This window comes from Cibotium barometz, chromosome 33 (genome assembly GCF_041138505.1).
Source record: "Cibotium barometz isolate CiBa-2024 chromosome 33, ASM4113850v1, whole genome shotgun sequence".
Taxonomy (NCBI): domain Eukaryota; kingdom Viridiplantae; phylum Streptophyta; class Polypodiopsida; order Cyatheales; family Cibotiaceae; genus Cibotium; species Cibotium barometz.
Genome location: NC_141078.1, coordinates 51,024,110 through 51,047,254, shown reverse-complemented (window position 1 = coordinate 51,047,254; position 23,145 = coordinate 51,024,110). Strand labels below are relative to the sequence as shown.

Genomic DNA, 23,145 nt, shown 5'->3' with positions numbered 1-23,145 from the left:
CACCTCGGACCCACTCCTTTGGAAATCTCATCTTGCCTATCGTCCCCTCCAAAAAGCCCCAATCGACTCTATCATAGGCTGTCTCGAAATCAAGGAGGAGAACAATAAGATCCTTTATTTGTATTCTGCATTGATTGCATTCACACTTTTGTTGGCAGCTTACTATTGCCCATTATGGGCACCCTACCTTACGCTAGTAACCTCTTCTATCCCTTTATAGAGGCTCACAACATGGCTTAAACCTTTGCTAAATCATAACCTTAACTAGTAGCCTAGCATGACACATGCATCAGATTTATGTGATGATCCATGTGACATCAATAATTTTATCACACAGCTTGACACTTCAACTTGCTTTGTCATATTATCTACATGCTTAAGCTATGCTTTTGGCATTATGATTCTTTGTCTAGTTGCTTTGATTATACTCTTTTTTCTTCAAAGATGTAGTTTCTTAAGTGTCAAACATCAATTATCATTAAGCAAAAAGTTTGTCAAACATCCATTATCATCAACCAAAAAGTTCAATATGCTTTCAAAGCCGGTGTTTGTGTAGCATCAACTTTCAATAACACAGCTCTATTTGTCAATTTACTTGCATATATGCCGAGCTGCATAAAAGGCTAATCAGCCTAAAAATGCATATTGATGGTTTGGTTCCCCTTGTGTCCAAGCTGTAGTAACCAGGTGGCACTGTACATATAAAACACAAAGAATGTGTGGTTGTATGAAAATTTAAGAGAACTATATCTGAGTAGCATTTATTGTGAAAGGAACTTTCAATTAGATGTAGAACCCTACCTTGCTTACGTTGCATCCTTGATAAAGTCTACTACAAGCGACGCCAAAATCTCTCGATGCTGAGTATAACCATGATTTGCACTATCCAATATCGAAAGTTTGTGGTTAGGTATGAAGCTATCAAATTCCTTCGCTTCCTCCACATTCACAATCTTATCCTCCGAACCATGCACTGTCAAAATTCTGCCACCAAAGGGTTTGAAACACAATTAATGCATACAAGAGGATGGTGTGGTTAGCGTGGGTGGTTTTTTTTTTTTTTTTTTTTTTTTGGGGGGGGGGGCGGGGGGGGGGGGGGGGGGTGCGCGCAGGATCCAAATGTGCATGAGCTCGTAAAAGAGATTGTCAAAAGGTTTGGGAGGAGAACTTGCATAGAGTCGAATACATGATTGAATAGTTAAATTCAGTAATGTAGTCCTAAGGGACCAAAATAATTGCATGCATAAGCACAACCAGGTCTACATGAATTAAGAAACACACATAAATTTTATAAAGAATTGGTATTAAAATTCCAATAGCATGATGATAATACATTCTGTAAATGAAATTCCAATAGCATGACCATAATACTAAATGATCAGCATAAAAGTTGGTGCATCAAGACCATTTCCAACGTTATCAACACTCTAGTTGTTACAAGATGATTAGCAGCCTTGCAACAAGAAAAATTTGGCAGATCCGATTTATTGAGGCCCATGTGAGCCTTAAAATTCCTTCAAAAGTAGGTGCTCCAAAATATTTCATTATTGTTGCAGCTACAGCTTTGGATTCTTCTCCCTCGTAAATCCCTGCCAAGGGGGGAGGATGGCCATTTCATGGGCGAGAGGGAACGAGCAAGAGCGCATTCTGAGCAGAGGAGCAAAGATTTGTAATGAACATGAAGAATCTTATAGTATTTTTTTCGTGAATATATCATCATTGGATCGTCTAACCACAACCATAATTTTCACTGGAAAAAAAAGCTCAACTGCAACAAGAAACCTCAAACGGTGAATCTTAACTTCCATTGAAGAAAACAGTCTGACGACAACAAGAAACCTTAAACTAGGAAACCCCCAACAATGAATTTTTAACATACTGGCCTACAAAAAACAATATTGAGCAACATGGGATCAACACTCCCGAAGACGATCCTTCTCCCTTGTCTTTCTGGAGGTCATATGATACAGCGCGTGGAGTATTCGGGCCTCCCTGGCCAGTGTTACACATGTCGGGAGATGGGCCATCTCGCACGCGCCTGTCCCCGCAAGGGGACTCATCCTTCACGCTATGCCGCCTTTGGACCCCCTGCAAGAGCCCCGAGGGGTGGCCATCCACTTCAGAGACCGGACATCCCTGGCTCGCCACAGCAGGCGCCATCATCTGACGAGCAGGCCCCGGCGGAGGATGCCGCGCAGTCCCAGGAGGCTGGCGGATGGCAGGAGGTTCGCCGGCGGAAACGCCCGGCCCGCAGGGACCGTCGCAGACGCAAGCAGGCAGCACAGGCTGGCGGACAGGCTGGCGGACAGGCGACTCCGGGTGGCGTACAGGCACCTACCCGCACTTATGCTCCTGTCAGGGTTAGGCGGCCAGCAGGTCCCACCCCGATGGACGAGGATTCAGACTCAGTGCCCGTTGAGGCCGCTGGTGGAGCCTCCCACGTGGAGACCCCGCTCCCGCCTCCCCCCGCGGGGGGCCCCGCCCCCTCCTTGGAGCAGATTCCTGAGGATCCCGGGCCGCACTCTTCGCCCCCCGGCTCCCCTTCCCCCCACCCGGAGAGCACTCCTTCCACCCTCCCCTCCCCCCCCCCCAGCCCCCCCCTTCCCTCCTCCCCCGGCGGCCCCCCCTGACACCTATCCTCTGGCAGATGCCTCTCCATCCTCTCCTCGCTCTCCCCCCTCCTCGCCGCGAGCCCCCATCCCTCCCTCGGCCTCTCCAGGATACTTCGCCAGACCACCCACTGCCCCGGGGCAGCGCAGCTGGGTAGGCCAGAGCTCAGTCCAGCGGCTGTTCCACCGCCACTCCGGGCCGGTGGAGATGGCGATCCTTGCTTCACCCGCCACAGAGTTCTCTCCAGCCTCCCCTGGGGGGCCCCCGCGAGTGATGGGGCTACCAGTGGATTACGGTTTTTTCAGGTGCCTCCAGCTGGATGCTGGCCCTTTCGAGACACTGGTCGCGCCCTTGCGAGTTTGCGTGGTGTGCCATCCCTCTCGTTCTCCCTCTGTGGTGAGCAGCATGGTGGCTTTCTCCTTTCCTCTCAGTGTTGCCCCAGACACAGCTTGGGATTGCAACTCTGTAGAGGAAGTTTTGCGTGATCAGATACTGGAGTTTTCCCACCACTTCAGTGACTTGGGGCTCACGGACCTATTGCAGACCCGAGTACACTCAGCCCGCATGAGCTTGTTTGGTATAGGAGACTGGCGGGCGGATCCGGTCCACACCTCAGTTGAGGCGGTGCTTCTGATTCTCCTGCATGCCGCCCCGAGGGTGCAGCCTACCTTTAGATACATATATGCTGAGGATTGGTCTCACGCCTATGCCCTGGACAGGGCGAAGGCGGAGTGGGGCTGGACACAGAGACAGGTCACCCTCTTTTTGGAGAGACTCCGCACCCGGACAGACAGTGATTATTCTCCCTCCAAGCCGGCGCCCAAGACTCACAGAGTGGAGGGCAGATCATCCGGGCCGGCTGAAAGGGGTGAGCCAGTGGAGGCAGCTTCACTTGCCATAGCTCATCCATGAGGATCCTCTCATGGAACATCCAGGGTCTCGGTGGACATCGCTGCTACATTGGTCGGGGCAGACTTCGTCAGGAGATCCAGAGGGCTCTCGTTGGAGGACCCATAGATATCCTTTTCATCCAGGAGCACCACCTTTCTGCCGGGCGTACCCGCACCTGCGGGAAGATCTTGCCAGGCAGGAGTCACACTTTTTGGTCACCGGCATATGGCTCCCAGGGGAACCAGGGTGGAGTATGCATCTCAGTCAGCGAGCAGCTTCTATCCGAGGTTGTGGACTCTGGCATTCTGGTCCAGGGTCGTGCGCAGTGGATCATCCTTCGGGTTGGGGAAGACCGCATTGGCTTCCTCAACTTCTACGCCCCTAATGGGGCGACCGGGAGAGCCGAGTTCTGGAGCACCATTAGGCAGTCCCTCCCCTTGGCAGACCACTGGTGCCTCGGAGGGGATTGCAACATGCTGGAGGATGCAGACGACAGGATGGGGGGCAGCCAGGAGACCATTCATGGGCCGGAGCTCGCTGCCTGGGAGGAACTAGTGCTACAGGTGAGAGGCCAGGATCCGTGGACTCTCTCGGAGTTTGGCAGGTTGCAGGGGAGTCTATCTTTCTCGCGCTCGGATAGACGGGCCACAGGAGTTAACCTTTCCCGCATCGACAGGTTTTACATTGATGAGTGGGCCTGTGATAGAGGTGGCACAGTGGGCATACTTGCAGGCTCCTCGTTTTCAGACCACTTTCCAGTGCTTCTCCAGATCGAGGACCCCACGAGAGGAGAGCAGGGCCAGTGCGTCCGGATTCCAGATTGTCTCATAGAGGAGCCCGAGATTGCGATCAGAGTTGAGCAGGCCTGGCAGGAGCTGCAGTTCAGGAGAGGATCGGCAGCCAGCGATCTTGCCAGTGGCTTGCAGGAGATCAGCCAGATGCTTAGACAGGCTGCCTTGGACCGGCTGGAGGCCTTCAGAGAGCAGGAGAGGAGCCTACGGAGGAGTCTAGCGTCCCTCCAGAGACTCCAGGAGAGGGATCCTACGAGCCCTTGGATCTCAGAGCAGATGGAGACAGCTCGCACTGAGATCAGATCCATCGAGGAGAGGAGGGTGGAGTTCCGATTCCATGCTCGGGCGTCTTTTTCGACACAGGCTGGAGACAGAGTGACTCGAGATTTCTTTGAGGCGACAGGGCCTCGCTTCAGACGAGAGGGTCTCAGGCGTCTTCGGCAGGCTGATGGCCAGGTTGTGGTGGATCCCCCCAGGGTTCGGGCTATAGCCACAGATTTTTACAGGGATCTTCTCTCTGCTGAGCCAGCAGATGACAGGGTGAGAGAGGCTCGGGAGGCAGTCTGGAGCTTCACGAGACCGGTTGTGCCGGCCCATTTGCAGCACTCCCTTCTCTCCCCCTTCTCGGATACGGAACTGGAGGAGGCTCTTCAGGCATTACCTCGGGGCAAATGCCCTGGAGAGGACGGTCTTTCGGTGGCTTTCTTCCAGAGGTACTGGGGCCTCTTACATAGGGGCTTCAGAGTGGCATTCCAGGAGATTATGGAGTCAGGAGTCATGCCGGACAGCATGGCAGAGGGGTTGATCCACTTGATCCCCAAAGAGGGAGGAGACAGACTGGAGATTAGACAGTGGCGACCGATCACCTTGCTAGGCACGGCCTACAAGGTCCTAGCTAAGGCGATCAGCAGGCGGCTTCAGCCTCACCTTCCGGACATCATCCACTCCACGCAGACAGGCTTCATCCAGGATAGGAGCATTCTGGATAACATTTTCTCTTTCTGGGAGGCTATGGCTCTGGCTAGATTTCGACAGGAGGATCTGGCAGTGCTCCTTCTCGACTTCGAGAAGGCATATGATCGGGTGGACTGGGCCTTCTTGGAAGGCACTATGGAGAGGATGGGCTTCCCCCTCAGTGGATCCGTGGGGTCTCTGCACTCTACACATCGGCTCATAGCCAGGTGCTGATACAGGGCGTGCGCGGAGAGAGGTTCCAGCTCTCGCGCTCGGTGCGGCAGGGGTGCCCCTTGGCGCCCTTTCTTTTTCTTTTTGTGGCGGAGGCCATGAGCACTTTTTTGACGGCACAGGATACAGGTTTGCGGGGCCTCCAGCTTCCCATCCGCACCTCGGAGGAGCTCCTAGACTCGGAGTTTGCGGATGACACTGCTGTCTATCTTCAGGGGGGTGAGGAGAACCTCCGCCGCTTCGCCTTAGCCATGGACAGGTTTTGCAGAGCTTCGGGCGCTTTGATCAACTGGCACAAGTCGTGTGGGTTGTGGGTCAGCTCTATGCCCCCCCCCGACTTGGAGGCCAGTTGACGGTTTTCAGTGGCTGCCCCCCGGCACTACAGTGCGTTATTTGGGATGCTATGTGGGCATTGACATATCTCCGGAGCAGCAGATAGCCCCCCTTCTTCTGAGCATTCGGAAGAAGCTTCTGTATTGGAGTACCGCTCGTTTATCTCTGGCTGGCCGAGTAGTTGTGGCCAACCAGGTTCTGCTCGCTACTATGTGGTACATCACTTCTTGCTGGGCCTTCTCTCGGGCGTGCATTGGCCAGGTGCAGAGGCTCATCAGGAACTTTCTTTGGTCCGGTGGCGACGGGCGGCCCGCCAGGGCCAAGGTGGCATGGGCGGTGATCACTCAGCCGAGGGAGAGAGGCGGCCTGGGCATTGTTGATCCTATTTGCCAAAGCCGAGCATTGCTTGGCAAGCTGGTAGTTCGTGGCCTCCTGCCAAGCGCTGAGCCGTGGAAGGAGTTTCTTGTTTCCAGGATGCTCAGCCGCACCCCTTCTCTTAGCGGCCCCTGGACCCCCAGCATCAGGTGGATCTTTACAGAGCAGCGATCCAGAGGAGTGGGCCTTGGCTTCGAGGAGCGTTTTGCAGCTAGCCTTCTGAGGGCCTGGTCGCATCTGAGGCCGTCACTCTTCCAGACTCCCCTGGGCACCGATGAGGAGCGCCTGAGGCAGCCTTTGATCTGGAACCCCTTGATTCGTCTCCCCAGTGGCCATATGGTTGGATCGCGGTCTCACGTGTCGTGGGGCCCGCTGAGCTCTGGCCCAGCCCAGTCCCTAGACGACTGGATAGGTTTTCAGCAGCTGCCTCTAGAGGCTCAGGAGAGGAGACTAAGTGGGATGAGGGGCAGAGAGTTGATGAGACAGGACATTGAGGCGGCCATCCCCCAGGAGTGGCGGACCCCAGTACAGGACCCTCCACCTCCATAGTGGATGGGTGTCTTTACTCGGCATGAGATCCTTCTAGCGGTCTGCGGCACAGCGGAGAGAGTCGCCCCACTCACTTTCGAGGTGGGAGAGGGTGGCCAGCTTCAGAGGACACGACTAGATTTGGATGGGTTCCAGGGATGTATTCTTCAGAGGGTGCGGGTGGTCGGCTTTCATCAGAGACAGTGGCATGTAGACCCCTCACCGGCCTCGATAGGGGAGGACTGTTCTTGGAGATTATGGGCTTGGGACAGCAGGCCTCTTATTCGCCTTCAGTGGGATCCAGGTGAGTGGTTTTGGCGAGATCCCTACTTGGCCCCTACCAGCCCAGGCATTCCCTTTTTTCAGTACACAGCGAGGCTGGGGCGGCGGATTCAGAGACACAGGATAGCGAGCACCCCGGCGGCGGCCGAGCATTGGCGGCGACAGGGGCTCTCCCCTGCCTTTCTTAGGGACTTCTGGCAGCGCCTTTGGACCAGCTTCCGGCCCCGGAAGGTGACGCTGTTTCTCTGGCTTACAGCGCATAGAGGACTGGCTGTGGGGGCTTGGCTAGCTTTCGGCAGTCACCCAGGGTCCTGCCCTCGGTGCGGCCATGCACAGGAGTCGCAGCGGCACTGCTTATGGGATTGCCCACAGGCACAGCAGGTCTGGCAGCGCGCTCTCAGGATGGTTTTTGCAGGCTCACCAGGTGAGATGCTGGTGACGTGGGGTGCGGTGGCTTGGGCCACGGACAGCGGCCCGGCCCTTGGATATGAGGACGTCCCTGGCAGTGCGACCATCCAGGTCTCTGACAGGGTGATGGTGGTGGTTCCGACGCTCAAACGGTGAATCTTAACTTCCATTGAAGAAAAAAGTCTGACGACAACAAGAAACCTTAAACTAGGAAACCCCCAACAATGAATTTTTAACATACTGGCCTACAAAAAACAATATTGAGCAACATGGGATCAAATATAAGTGTATTCTATGCAGATACAAAAAGTGCAACATTTCTAGATCAAAAACCCAAAAATAGAACTCCAATAGTGAATGCTACCCATATTCTCCTTCCAAGACCAAAATACGGGCGACCAAAAACATTTTCCATGCGTTTGTAGTGAGCCTCTTGCAACAACGGAAAATCTTACCGGCCTGGTACTTATGTCTGCATGAGCTTGCAACTATTTGTGATAGGCCTACCCCTACTGTCAATGTTGGATTCTGAGGGATGGTGCTACTTGTCTCCAATAGAAACCTTGCTCTCTCCAGACCGGCCACCTCCTTCATTGTAAGGTTTATATATATACCGTCATAAGGCTAAATGAATTTGAACTTACAAATAATTTTAAAAGAAAGAAGAGAATCACCAAAAACAAATAATTTTTTTAATTTAAAAAAAAAGCTTAATAGAGACACCCGAGAAAAAATAAAAATAATAATAGTAATAATAACTTGCAAAAATAGTAAGGTTTGTACCTTCTGCAACTAGCCAAACACTTGGAGCGGGTCCAGGTGGTGCAATCACCCACTTGGTGTCCACGTGCCAGCAATGTGTATTCACAGTACCATAGAACCATACAAATCCCTCCCGAATGCCACCCGAGGCACCATCATGTCCCAAGTAAGTACCTCGTCCCCAAAAACAAGGCACAGGCACACCACCTTGCTGTGCTCCACCCTGTGGATTAATCAAGGCACCGCAACGCTGCTTTGTATGTCCGTCTTATTCCCCATAGTGTTTTATTAGTGTCTTCTCTTGAATGGAGGGTAACATGGATTTTGGAGGAGTCAGAATAGCTGGTCCTTTTGTTAAATGTCATAGTAATGTACTCTGGCCTATGGCTATCATTCTCAAGCACAACACCTGGAGATGCCAAGATAGGTCTTTTACGTCACACAGATTTATGCTCTTGCTCCACTTTTGGGCAATCCACATTAGCCTCTGCCATTGCACTATGGGTCAAGTCAATTAGTTTTTTGCTTGTTGACGCCTCACCATTCCTTGAAACAAAACGCTGCAAGAAATCTCCTTGATTTCTTGCAGTCCGGTCTAGTCCTAGTATAATCACCCACCAAGTAGGCATTACTGTGCGCACTCTGCAACACAACCATTGAAAGGTCAATAGCAGTAGCCTCATACAAAGACAACTATTTCTTATAACCGACAACTGCTCTCATGCTAGAGTGCTTGTTTTCAGCAAGGTTTGTGGTTGGCAAGAAAGGATCATCTTTTTCTTGTGTCAAAAACCAACAACTCCAATGCATTGCACGCACTTCCCACCATGCAAGCCATGTTTCCATCGATGACAACTCACCCTCCACAACATGTCCATTTCTCCACCACTAATGTAAAGCATGTTTACAATTTGCCGCCGCAACATCCGAGCTTACATTCTTCCACTTTCTACACAAGACCTTGTGTTTCTCATGGAAAGGTGGTCAGATACATGATTCACCATGCTTTGCTCCCAATGAAAAGCACATGATCGTTCTTTTTCTGGATTACGTGTCCCACAAAAATAAACAAAACGCACTACAATCCAATTTGCACCACTCTCACCAGCCATAAAACACTTGAGCTCAGGTTTACTATAACCACAGTCTTGCACAACAGCATTTAACATTTTCCAAAACTCTATCTGAGCTATCCTCAACCTTAAATTCACATGTAGCAATGGTCAGAAGTTTCTTGAGGAAAGAATTGAAAACAAAAGCCCCTATTGTAGACCAACCATGAACCTGATGCACGTGATCAAAATGCATCCACATTTCCTGCAAGTTACCACCCGGTCTCATTCTGTTTACCAAATCTACTCCACTTCCAGGACCGAGAGTTGACATTTTGAAAACATGTGGCTGCATGTTCAAACCCAACTGCCTTGAGAAAAGAATGCTATGCAAAAATGGATAACCAATCTTGCTTTTTAAATCCAGAATGGCTTTGAGTCCTTTCGGGCCAAACACACTGCTCCCTTTAGCTTCTTGAATACATTTCTCAATTCTCTTCTTATCTAACAACGGGATGACAACCTTCGATAGTTCATTCAGCTCCTTGTCATCAAAATCTCCTTCTTTCCCTTCACGTTCTTTAATCAAAATGTCAAGGACCATCTCTTGGGCCACACTCACCTCGACTTGTTTAGGTGTTGCATGTGGACTTCCCTTTGCATGTGAGTACACTTTATCTTTATTATTCTCTCCTTCCCCACCCCCCCCCCCCCCCGCGAGAAAAGATCCTTTCATTAGTTATATAAAAACGCCCGTAGGGCTACAAAAGATCTCTCCTACTCATAAGAAAAACAGAGTAGTGAATACAGCAAGGCAGCCTGGGAGACTCTCCCTAGGTGCTGCAAAATACAAGCATCAGTACATAGGACTGAGGGGCTAAATCATACAATAGGAGGGGGGAAAAGCCAAACAGGTGGCCTGTAATGCCAACGGGGGGATCCCGTGTGTAAGGTATAGAAGGGGCCGCTGCGCCAGGTGGTGTGAAAGGCCTGGCGCCGCAAGATCGCCTCATCCGAGTTGCCCCGGATGCGGTCATACTGTCCTCGCAGGGTGTGGATCAACTCCTGCCAAATCCCCCGTACAGTCTCTGCTGGTGGCTCTAGTCTCCCCTCAAAGGCCCTGAAACACCGGGCCCTCCAGGTGAACCAGATGGTGAGGCTGCTGAGGAGCTCCCATCGTAAATCCCTCTCCTGTGTCCAGCTGGCGGACGAGAAATCCGGTGACGGAACCAGGCGAGGTTGGCCCCTAATGAATCTGATGGCCTGACTGTCCTGCTCCATCTCATAGCCCATAGCAGGCCCTGACGAAGTCGACCAAGCAGCGGCACCCCACGTAAACATACCCTCTGGAGAGAGGGGGGCCAGAATACGCAACATCCGCAGCCAAATCTGCTGCGCCTGAGGGCAATCCCATAGGCAATGTCTCTGTGTCTCCATAGGGTGGCCGCATCGGACGCAGGCCGCCGGAAGACCGCTGTAAACAAGCCAGGTGCCAACTGCTGAGCCCCTATGGGCGACCAGCCACTGGAAAGTCAAGATCCTACGGGCCTGTCGACTAGCCTAGAGCCGGACCCAAAAATCCTCCAGGAACTCTTGTGAGAGTCCCTGTAGCCGCCAGTGCCCCGGTGGAGCTGGAGAGACCATCCTCCTCACCGTCAAAATATGCCGCCCTAGCCGAACAATATACTGGAAAAAGGTGATCTCTGTGGCCTCAAGGGATGCATAAGGATCATGCCACTCGTACTGTAGCCGGGCCAAGGGACGCGCTGCATATGCCCATATGCGCCAATCCGGGAGCACATCTGCAGGGTCGGGGTCAATATGCCACTTCCGAGAAGCGGTGGCCACTACCCGTATCCTTTGAAAGGTGCACTTTGCAACCAAAGGCGACTCCACCTCCACTCTCTGAAGTCTGCCCTCATCCTGAATCTCATAGTAGAGGCATCTGCCATCCTCAGTGCAATCTCTGACAGCAATCAGGATCTCCAACTGTGTAAAGGCTCCCATCCACCGTGGGGCCTCTAGCTCGAAAGGCGTGAACCACTCCTTTGTGAGTGCCTCCTGAATATCATCCCTCATAATCAACCCCCCTCTGAAGTGACTCAGCCTCTCCACCTGGATCTCCTCTGGGAGACTGCAGAAGGCCTGCCAGTCTCCAAAACTACGTGCTGGGCTTGCCGCCAAAGGTCCCCAGGCCTGCCAGTCTCCAAAACTACGTGCTGGGCTTGCCGCTAAAGGTCCCCAGGCTAGACGAGGCCGAGAACCCAGCATGTGACCCTGCTCTGTGCGAACCGCTGGGCTCCAGATGAGCGGCTATCTGGCCCGCTCCTCAACACAAGAAGGAGGTCGCTGAGAGAGCCCTGGTCTCAGCAGCTCCCAAGCTCTCAGGATGCTCAAAGCAAATCTATCCTCCCATCCTCTACTGAGGCCTGTCCTCCTCATCTCTATGAAGATCCAGCGAATCTCTGGTGCCCAAGTGTCCCCTGCTGGGGGAGCCCGAGCCTGCAGAGCTGCTGCAAGAGAAGCTCTTTCCACGGCTCTGCGCCTGGAAGCAGCCCCCGAACAATAAGCTTCCCCAATAAGGCTCTACTCTGATTGACTGGATCTATAATGCCCAAGCCTCCCTGAGCCAGCGGAAGTGTAATAACTGCCCATGCAACCTTTGCCCGGGCTGGCTGACCGTCCCGCCCAGACCAAAGAAAGTTCCTGATCAGCCTCTGTACCTCGCTGATACAAGAGCTCGAAAAGATCCAGCAAGACGTAATGTACCACATGGTCGCTAATAGCACCTGATTTGCCACCACCACCCTCCCAGCCAAGGATAGTCGAGCTGTACTCCAATACAAAAGCTTCTTCCGAATGCTCAAAAGAAGCGGAGCAATCTGCTGCTCAGGTGACAAATCTAGTCCAATCTGGCATCCCAAATACCGCACTGCTGTGCCAGGAGGAATCCATCTAAAACCGGGGTCCGGGCTCCATGCCGGAGTGGGAGCGCTGCTGATCCAAAAGGCCACTGTCTTGCGCCAATTGATCAATGCTCCCGAAGCTGCACTAAAAACCTGGAGCGACTGCTCTGCCCGAAGAAGATTGGCCTCTTGGCCATGCAAAAATAAGCCCGTGTCGTCAGCAAACTCAGTATCGAGCAGGTCCTCCCCCCGGACTGGGAGCTGGAGTCCTCTCAAACCAACCTCCTCTGCCGTCAAATACATGCTCATAGCCTCCGCAAAGAAGAGAAAAAGAAAAGGGGTGAGGGGACACCCTTGACGGACTGATCTGGTCACCTCAAAACTCGGCCCCCGACCTCCTGCAATCAACACCTGGCTACGAGCTGTGGAATACAGAGCCGCCACTCCTCTAATCCAGCCTGGCTCAAAGCCCAGGCGAAGCATAGTGTCCTCTAAGAAACCCCAATCAACTCTATCGTATGCCTTCTCAAAATCGAGAAGCATCACGACCAAGTCCTCACCCAGATGCAGTTGGTGATGCCTCATGGTCACTTATGCTTGTTGACCCTTATGCTAGTCTATGCTAGACGCTTTCTCTTATGTGATGTCTACTGGAGATGCCTTTTATGCTGTTTTCCCTTGCAGCGGGATTGTATCTACAGTGTTGACATTGTCACTTTCTCACATGTGATGTTTACTCGGAGTGACTTTTACACACTTGGCTAGTGTTGGCTTGCTCTCATAGTTTTGACATGTCACATGTATATTATTCATTGTGGGATTATGCATCTTTACACTTGCCATACATGCCACTGATCATGGCATCGCTGAGAGTTTACCTATCCTCTCATAGCATTGGCTGATGCCCGCCTCGAGCACCTACTTTTTCTCCCCATTTTCAGCTTTTCCCATTGCTGAATTTTTACTTTTATCAGCCCTACCATTGCTGATTTTTTCCTCATCGGATCCTCCATTGAGTTTCACTTTTGCAGCTTACATTGCATGTCTCACGAGCATGACTTCTGGATCCTGTTGCCTTTACACGTGTATATCTGCTACCTCTTCTTATGCTTATCACTGGTGCAGTTACAGAGCATTGATGTGGATTACATGCAATTCAGCTTGGCATTTGGATGCTTGCCTTCAGGGGGGGTATTATGCGATGCCTCTTGATTTGATGCAGTTGATGTCCACACGATCTTTGCCATGCATTTCTGGTGATGCATTTATGTACTTCTGTGCTCTATCATTAGCACTATGACATTGGCGATTCTCCTTTTTCTAGTCATACAATGCTTACTTTTTCCATTGGCACTGTGGTTCACTCTTACTGTGGAGCATAGTGCAGGGCAGCATTCACAGCTTTATCACCCTGCTGCTGCTACCCGTTCACACCATTCACTTGAGGGGGGTTTGTTGGTCATGTCCACTCCCGGCTAGTTCAAGTGTGAACCCAGCTTACTCACGGGTACTTTTTCCTTGTGACTGGACACAGGTTTTTTCCCCGTGTGAACACACTTATGTGTGTTGGGCACTTTGCCCTAGGCCTTTTAGTACTCACTTGTACTTTCATTTCATATCATTATTGAGTACATCTTTTCCAGCACTCACGTTTCTCTGTGCTTGAGGTTGTGTGTGTGTGTGTGCGGGCTAGCTTCCCTCCTACCCAACACTTACTGCTCCATGAAACCGCTCCTGAGCCGAGGGAAAAACTCTAGCCTAATGTGGATCTCCTCGTGTCTGGATCTCCTTCCCAATCTGAGTCATTTCAACCTTGGAGTCTGACTCCATCCATCAATCCCCCTCCTGTGTCAAAGAGTCCAAGATCCTTCGCATGCTGCAGAAACCACAAGATACGCAATCCTGCCTCCCAAAGAGTCCTCTGCAAACATGAGCTCAACAGCCTCATCAGGAAGCTCCCGTCCAATCTGGTATTCAGCAACCAGATCAATGAACCATTCTGCTTCCGAGTCAAGGCGGCATCTTACTACTCACAAGGATCAACTACTGTTACGATGGGATGCCAAGTCCTGGAAACCTGTTGAAGACCACTCAAGGCCTTCGAAAACCTGTAAACCATCCCCTCTGAATCTGGAACCACAAAGCATGGAGAATGTGCAACATCCACCTCCTCCTGCAAGTAATCGATTACCACCTGCCTGGCCTTCCGATAGATCCCCGTGGAAAGAGGTTCCTTAACTACAGGAATTTCTTTGTCCCGAATGCTACGAGACATCAAAGCATAGGTTACCTGCAAAGTTTCCTCTGACTGACAAACACAAGAACTACCAACATCTGTACTGGAAAGTTCCTGCCAACTGTTGCCATCAACTGGCAAGCCATCCACCATCTGGTCCGGGAAAGCCTGCACCTGCAGCGTATCCACACTGAAGTGGCCATTATGAGACTGCCACTCTTCACAAAACTGAGGACCTAGGAGAGAGAGTGCTGAAAGTTTGTAAACTCCATTCTCCACTCCGCCTTCCCAAACTACTTGGCCTGTTGCTTTGTCTCGGAGAGCAACAAAATGCTCATCAAACTCCACCTGTATGCTAGCCTTGCAAACTTGATGCACTGACAACAGATGAAAACCAAGTGATGGAACATACAACACTTGGGAGGAATGCTTCCCCCCTCTGCCATCGGGAACTATCTCCAACCTACCCTCACTATGAACTGGGATTGGATGTATCCCCAATAAGGATGTGACCAAAATACTTGTAGAGATCTTGTAAAGCCGCGCAGGAAGGAGTCATGTGCCTAGAAGCACCACCGTCTAGAATCCACCCCGGAGTATCCATAGCGGAGAGTCCTCCAACCTCCTATAATATGCAGCGGAAGTCTTTGTATTGGAGGATCCTGTCACACACATGCTCACACCGTCTTCTGTATCCTGAGTTTCGCGAGTTTAGCAATCCTTCAAACTTTCGAGAGATATGAGAGAGAGAGATGAGAACTGTACACCAAATTGGGTCCCAAATTACCCACTGAAGGGCCCCCTATCCCATTACCGAGATAGTATTTGCTTTATTACTTTAGAGAGAATGACTGTGGACTGTAGATAAGCCAAACACAAGATCTCGGAGGATCGGAAGCCTGGCTGAACTGTATAGGGCTGTAGAAACACCACAATGAATTGATCTCGAGCCTATGCACTCTTCCCAAGGGTATGAGGAAGGGCTGCACACCTAACGCTGAGAAGGGACTGTAGTGGACTGTTCTAAGCTATGAATGAATGCTAAAAAATGCTTATGAATGCTGTGTTACCTTCACCAGATGGCTGGGGCAGATGTGGATGATGAATGGAAGGCTGAGAACTGCTGTAGAACTGAAACGCAGGACTGTAGGGGGTACTGTGCACAGGCTGGTTGCTGGATATGCAGAAAACGCAGGAAGCCTTGCTGGATACTGGCCCGTGGATGACTGAACTGCTGTGCTGCGTTTAAGGACTGTACGGCTGTAGGGACTGCTGAACTGCTGTGTTGGAGAACTAGGGTTGACTGAAGCAAAACGCAGGTGCTCAAAGGGCTGGAGAAGTAAACGCAGATGCTCAGAGGGCTGGAGAAGCAAACGCAGATGGTCAGAGGGCTGGATGAACTATGGCTGAAGGCGGGTATGCTCCTAGGGCTGAGGATATGAGGCGCCTGGATCTAATGGCTGAATGGAGAACCAAGCACAATGCTTGCCTATTTATACTAGTTGGGAGTTGGTCAAAGTTGGCTGACTGGTCATAAAGTTAATAAACTTTATGTTATAAAATGGCATTAAATGCTAATAAAATACCATAAAATATTGGAAAAATACCAGATAAATCCTAGTTAATTTCCTAAGGCTTCTGTGATGTTCTAAGTGATGCACAGGCATATGAATGCATGTTATGCAAAATGCAAAGTGCTTTCTAAAGCAAACCCAAGGCTTCTACTGACTCTACATGCATGAATGATTCTCTCCAAGTGGGTTAAGGGACTTGACTGACTGACTGACCCGCTAAGGCCGAGGAATGACCTACGTAGCTCGTGCCTGACTTATCTTGGACTGAGGATATACAATGGGGTCATGGCATACGACAAATATCATCCTACTGGGTTTTAATAATGTACAAATGTTGCACTGCTGATGATGAGCCATCTTGACACCTCCTTCCTGCACGAAGAAGATGAAACACCGGTGTCCATAATCTCCAAGTGCACAAAAGCTGGAGTCTTCCCGGTTGCTGCTGAGGTTTCTACACCCTTCTCGATGTTCTGCTTAGGACACCACCTCCAATAGTGACCTTCTCGCCACAATCATTGCAGGTTCTCTCAGCCTTCAATTTCTCTTGGTCTGAGTCGGGCTTCTTCTCAGAAAACTTCTACGATGAAGCCTTCCCTTTGCCCTTGTTGTTACGGCCTTTCGACCGTTGGCCAGTTCAGGCCTCAGAACCTCCGCCCTGTGGAGGGTTCGTGAATCTTTCCTCCCGTGTTGGGATCTCCACGTGCTTCTCAGCCATCTCAAGTAAATCTGCAATTGCAAGGGTGTAATTGAAAAAGGAGGGTGGGTGGGAAAAAATGAAGAACTAAACCTGCAAATGGCTGTCCAGCAAATCAGCCCGCCTTCCGCTTGCTTCTCCTCTTCCCGTATGGCCCAAAACAGTCCTCCAATCAGCAACACAAACAGCCCCCCTCTTGCTCACACAGTTCCCAAGATCTTCCAAGAGCTTAGAGCTCTGATACCATGTCAGAATGTGCAGCGGAGATGAAGACAAGATCTGAAAATACTAGAGCAAGTGCACAACAAAAAAACGCAGAGAAGAGAGAAATGAAATGAAATGAATGATATATTAACGTCTCTAAGAGGCCATAGTGGCCTATGAGACCAAAACTGAGAGAACATCTGAAGTTGGTGTCTCATCAAAGAGAACAACTAATCAATTGAAGTGTTGCCCTCTCCTTAGATCAAGTATCTCCACCATGGGGCTGTCTAGAATGGAGAGGTCGTAGAAGCGAGGTAGGCGCCTCCGATGCCGAGCAATAATGGCTCTGATCTGGTGATGGTGAGGATGCCGTGGTCAGGATCTTGGTGGGCGTGGCCGACGAGCACGACATAAGATAACTGCTCTATCAGTGGTGACTCCCTGGGAGCGTGGTCGATGTCCTAATGGCCCAATGGAGAGAGAGAGAGAGAGAGAGAGAGAGAGAGAGAGAGAGAAGCGTATAACTCTGCTATATACACAAGAAATCCCAAATACAAGAATGAAATGTGTGGGGGGCAAGGGGTCATTTTATATGGCCCGCAACAACCAGTCGGCTTGCTAAAAAGACAGCCGACAGCCAACATATCAGCCCACAACCTGCTCCTCCAGTCGGCCAGCAGCAAATCAAGTCGGCTAGTACACAAGGGAAAGCAGGGTCAGTCGGCTAGTATCTGGACCAGCCCACAGGCACAGGGCAGCCTCCGACACCAACGAAAAATAGGAAAAAAAAAATAGGGAAAAAATATGGAGAGGGGAAAAATGAGAAAACACCTGAATCGGGCGGGCACACCCACAACAGAGGCCCTGGTGTAAATATACAGACAGGAGATGACTGCTAACATATTCCACTAATTGCTAGACAATGGCTAGTGATTGACAATATCGACATCACCATGTACCCTCCATACATGAGGTGTCTCGCTAAGTAGGAATTAGACCACTGTCCATGGTGGTGGATAGATATGCACAAGGGGGTGCTACTTGAGAAAGAAAGAAAGAAAGAAAGCTGTATGAGGACTTTAAGAAGAGTTTTGCACGTGTTGGTGTCGAGGAGAATAGATTTCAGCCTCCTGGTAATAGTTTTGTTTTGTTTTGTGTTTCATATTAATGGTGTTTCTTCTTTAGAACTTATGTTTGGTTGTGGTGCTGTTTGTGCTTTAAGAACGCACTGCAAAGAACAAGGATAAGGAGGCCATCAAGGAGAGTGATGACGAGAATGAGTTAGCATGAACAATGATATGAGTCAGTTTATTCCTAATTATGGATGGTTTTGCTTTCTTGGAATAGCTAGTTCTTTTACTTGCGTGTTGCACTTCGCTCTTACATTGGGTGTTTTGTGTGGGTGTTTTAAGTAAATGTTGGTTGAGGTGTCATCGTATTAAAAAGAACTATTTCTTTTGTGTTTTTGCCTCCACCTCCCAATGGGTTAGTTGCTCAAGGCTGAGATCATAGATCATCGAGATCATAGATGTATGGTGGTTCAAGGGGACTATATTGCCATTGGGAGGGATTTCTCTCTGGGTCTCAAGAACCCAGTCTACATAGAGATCCATGAACATGTTCTAGAGCATGTTGGTGTGGGTGTACGGGCAGAGAAGAAAGGTAGACCTGTCTCTTAGGCAGGGATTTGGTTTTTCTTCATCTTCCATTTGGTGTACATGGTGGTGGTGCACGCACTCCTCCTTGGGACATGTTGACAAAGGATCACAGTACGTACGGCCATGAATTGGCTTCTTCTTCACTATTGCACTCCTAATGGCTCTTGATTGTTGCATCTTCTTCGGGTATTGCTATTGAGAAACTATTCTTCATTTATCTTTTCTTGACTGTTGCTTGAATTGCAAATAGAGTTTGGTAGTGTTGCTTTGTTTGGTAGGTTTGGGGATTGGGTTGATTGATAGATATTGTTGAGTTTCTGGCTTGGAGATTTGGCACCGAGTAACTGTGGTTCATCACTCGCCTTACAGTTATGTAGATATTGTCAGCATGAGGACCGAGGTTTGTTACTTTGCCTGTTGTAATGATTCTTTAAAATGATAGGAATATAAATTAATGCTTGTTTTGATCAAACAACCTTATCAACATGAATGACTCTTCTTTCATTGCTCGACATCTATGTTGTTCTTTGTGCATCGACTTGGTATGGATCCTCCCCTGTATGTCTCGGATAGCACACCGCTTTTTCAGAGTCTCCACATGAGACCCTTGGATACTTTGGCGTATCATCACATGCCTGCTGGCAGTTGAGCTATGAGCGCAGACACTTCAAATTTGTGTGGTGCCTTGGAGATGAGGTCCACTTTTGTGGGGTGCTACTTGGAGCTTCTGTTCTTCCAGCCTCGAGGCACAGTCTTGGAGTTAGGATGTGGGACTGCTCCCGTTCTTAGATCACGCCTTGCTACTCGACGGATGTGCATGGCGCTTGACAGTGACGAGAGGGGACTGAGAGACTGTGTCACCTATCCTTGTGCATTAGGAGAGGGTGATTGGTGTTGGCTCTAGCCGACAACAGTAGGGCGATAATATGGTGGATCCTCTAGCTGGGGAGTGCCCTTACAACTAGTGAGCACCTTCCCTTTTTGACTTTGCATCGATGGCTTTGGATGCACTATGCTACTATGACTGTAGTTGACCATTTGGGTCATCTATTTTGCTTTTTGTGTGCTTTTGTTTACTTTGGCATTTGCGATGGACTTTGGATATGTATCTTTGGCAATTTTTTTGAGCCTTGCCTTGTTATGTGACGTGGCCTTGGTTTTTGAAAGCATCTCTATCTCTCTTTTGCCTTCCCATGCGGTGTGCATATTAGTTTAAGTTGGTGCATCTTCCATGCATTGTTGATGACTTGTTTCATGTTTTTTTTTTCAAGTACTTTGCCAGTGTATATCTTTGGGCCAATCAAAATTTCCAAGTTGGGATGGTTTGACTATTGAATTCTTTCTCCAATTTCGGGAAATATTTGGCAACCCTTGTTGCTTATGATCAATCAATCATGGTTGCAAGGAATTATGCCATCCTCTTGGCAAGAGGGGCTCATCAAACTGGTGCCCAAAAAACAGCTATGTCAAAATTTATTTGATTAGCGACCCATTAATTTGATATGCTTTATTGTATGCAATTGCCACTCATCCTTTGCTGCTCTACATGGATAAACTCACTAATAATGGGCAGTTACATGGGTTGCAATTACCAAATGGGTGTGCTTTGGTTGCTCAAGCTTATGCTGACCACTTTTTTCTTCCCTAAGAACACACCAAATGATCTTAAAGTACTTATGCAAGCTCTTGAGCTCTTAAGAGAGGCGGCAGGCCTGCTCATAAATTTCAAAAAATCAAAATTACACCTTTTGAAGGAGATGGATTGGCACAGCTTTTTATAGCTAGGACAAATTATTCAGCCCATTGACATTGTTCGACACCTCGGATATTCTCTAGGCTGAAATATCTCATCGAATTGCTACTGATTGGGTCATGTAGAGGATGCAAGCCAAATTGGATTACTGGCACTTATCAACTTGGCCTCTTTATGTACGACTTAGAATTGTGCAGTTCATTCTTATGGCTTACATTCAGTTCTTCTTGCTGCTTTTGATATGGTCAAAACAACAGATTTCTAGCTTTATGTCAAAAACCATGGAGGTTTTTTGGCAAACAAAATATCATCAAAAAGCATTGTGCCTTCTGAGATTTGAAAGAATCTGCTCACCCAAGTTGTATGGTGGTCTCAATGTCACGTGCACGCCTGTGCCCACTGCCATGGCTAATCTTCAGCATGAACAACATAATCCCTGACTAGGACATCACTTAGGACAACAAATAGACAACAGTAGCATCATCAGCATCAGCATCAGTATCATCATCATCAGCATCACCATCACCATCTCCAACATCATCATGATGGAGGGTCTGGATGACCTATCGGCAGCCAGGCAGGCAGCACACAGCCAGGCGCCAAAGTGCAGACCATCAGGTGTGGGCAAAACATTGAATAAAAGCGCAGCATTTAGGAGAATGTTTTATGATTATTTGTCCAAGCAACAGGCCGCCAACACTATAGCTGGCGGACCAGCACCTCAGGCACATATAAAAGCATGCAACCATCATTTTGCATTTCATCAAGCACATTCAGTATTCTAAGAAGTAGAAGTCAGCATCTAGCATGTAGAAGGGGCCAGAGGTCACCCCTTTGGGAGTAGACCAAGGGCCTAGATCATGTACAGACATACAGTCATCTTTTGTACCATATAATAAAGAAAACCGTAACACCACCTATCTCTCTTCTTCTCTCTCCTCTGTCTTAATCATATACCTTCATAAGGTCAGAAAAATTTGAACTTACAAATTGAGAGATTTGAGAAAGAAATAATAGTGAAGAAGGACAAAGACAAAAAAGCATTTGAAAGATAAAAAATAAATAAAGTAACAAACCTAGCTACTAAGGAGAGGAAATCAAAAGATAATATTAAACGAAGACTTTTAATTAAGACATTAACCAAAAACAAACAAACAAACAAACAGACAAAAAAATAAAACAAAACAAAACCAAACCAAACTAGAAAAAAACAAAACAAAAAAAAAACCCAAAAAAAAAAACAAAATACAAAAAACAAAAAAAAAACAAAAAAAACAAAAAAAACAAAAAAAACAAAAAACAAAAAACAAGAAACAAGAAACAAGAAAACAAAACAAAACAATTACATGAATGAAAGAAAGTTTATTTTTATTTTTTAACACACACACACACACACTTTTTTTTGGTAATATCCAATGCAGACACACACACACACTTTTTTTTTTTGGTAAAACTAGTTGAAATTGCATTATATCATGAATGTACAAAAGGGTTAGGCATCAGGAGGATGTCTAAACCCTAGAACTCAAAAAACAGCAGTAAAAAAGTTCTATGCAAGAGCAGGGCAGTGCTCAAGAAAAGAGCCTATGCCCTATCTATCAGAAACAGTAAAAGAAAAGCTGGACACAAGAAACATCCAAATCTCCCTCATGCACGGCATCATATAAAGACTGCCGCAACGAGGCTCGGAAGAACTCATAAGGCTGCTGAAGGGGTGAATTCAGATATGTATAATTTCGCTGTAGCCAGAGGGTCCACAAGGCCCAATATCTGATCCAATGGAAGAAAAGAGAATACTGTGACAATGAAGCTGATAAGGTGCCAAACATCCAGAAAAACTTGTAGAATCTGTGTGCAGGAAATCTGAGAGATAAAAAATAGGAGATCTTGTCTAGAAGGATTCTGGAACATGAACAAGACCACAATAAATGCGGAACACTCTCAGTAGTATGATGACATCTTGGACAAAAAGGAGAGGCAATCCTTCTTTGAGCCAATTTCACTCCCACTGGAAAAATACCAACAATGCATCTCCAGAGAAAGAGTCTCTGTTTCAGTGGCATTTTCAACTTCCATATCAAAGTCAGTTTTGCTTTCCACCAAGCTAAAGACTTATCCAGATGCCAAAGAGAATTAGCATGTTGAGCAATCCATGGAGGAGGTAATATCAATCGATAAGCCTGTATAGAAGTCAACTGATGCAAAGATTGAGAGGATAATCTTGAGCCTGAAGACTGAAGATGCCAATCTTGAAGCCTGTCTCTTACATCCAATGTTGGAATCGGAATGAAAGGGTGTAAGAGATCTGCAATAACTTTCCATATAGATCTATGATGCATCCCAAGATTGTATTGTTGGCAAGCTGCCGGAAAAGAAAGAATTTGCCCTGTAGTATCCACTACATCATCGATGAAGCGGATGCCCAATTTCATAAGATTGTAAGCTCTGATTGGTTGTTGTACAGCAAGGGGAGAGTAAAAAACAGCACTCCAATGTATGCTTTCCATTCGAAGCGAGGAAGCTATAGAAGCAGGATGGGGAGACCATTTGATGCGGGAGAGCACTTTCTTCCAATCCTGAATCAAGGAAGTAGAAAATGGACAACCAGGGATTTTACCTTGAAATTTGCCAAGCACTACTTCCGATGGATCAACCAACCAGCGACCATAAGCATTTGTGCGCATACGACCACACAGAATAGCCAACATGATAGACCAAGGCTGTTCTTGCTGAAAGAAGGTTTTGAGCATAGTGATCTTTCTTGCCAGCACATGAAATTTGATGTTTATAATATTCAAACCACCATGCATTTTTGGCGAGCAAAGCAGGTCCATTTTGAGCAGCCTTAAAACTTTTTTATGAAGCTTAGTTTTCCAAAAAATTTCGATGGCTTGAGACAT

General features: G+C 48.5%; 1 protein-coding gene across 2 annotated transcripts in view; it reads right to left on the bottom strand.

Annotated features, from left to right (window-relative positions):
• Positions 1-450: 450 nt before the first annotated feature.
• LOC147619692 (putative uncharacterized protein YDL057W) overlaps positions 451-23,145 on the bottom strand; it is a 42,355-nt gene continuing 19,660 nt past the window's right edge. The window contains exons 7-8 of one of the 2 annotated variants that reach the window (XM_086773386.1): positions 802-984; positions 451-693 (exon numbers count right to left, since the gene is read on the bottom strand). In XM_086773386.1, the coding sequence (XP_086629512.1) occupies positions 807-984 (178 nt within the window). In that variant the 3' untranslated portion in view covers positions 451-693; positions 802-806. Of the gene's footprint in view, positions 694-801; positions 985-7,813; positions 7,992-23,145 lie in introns of those variants that run through there. The other variant, XM_086773387.1, reaches the window with a different exon arrangement.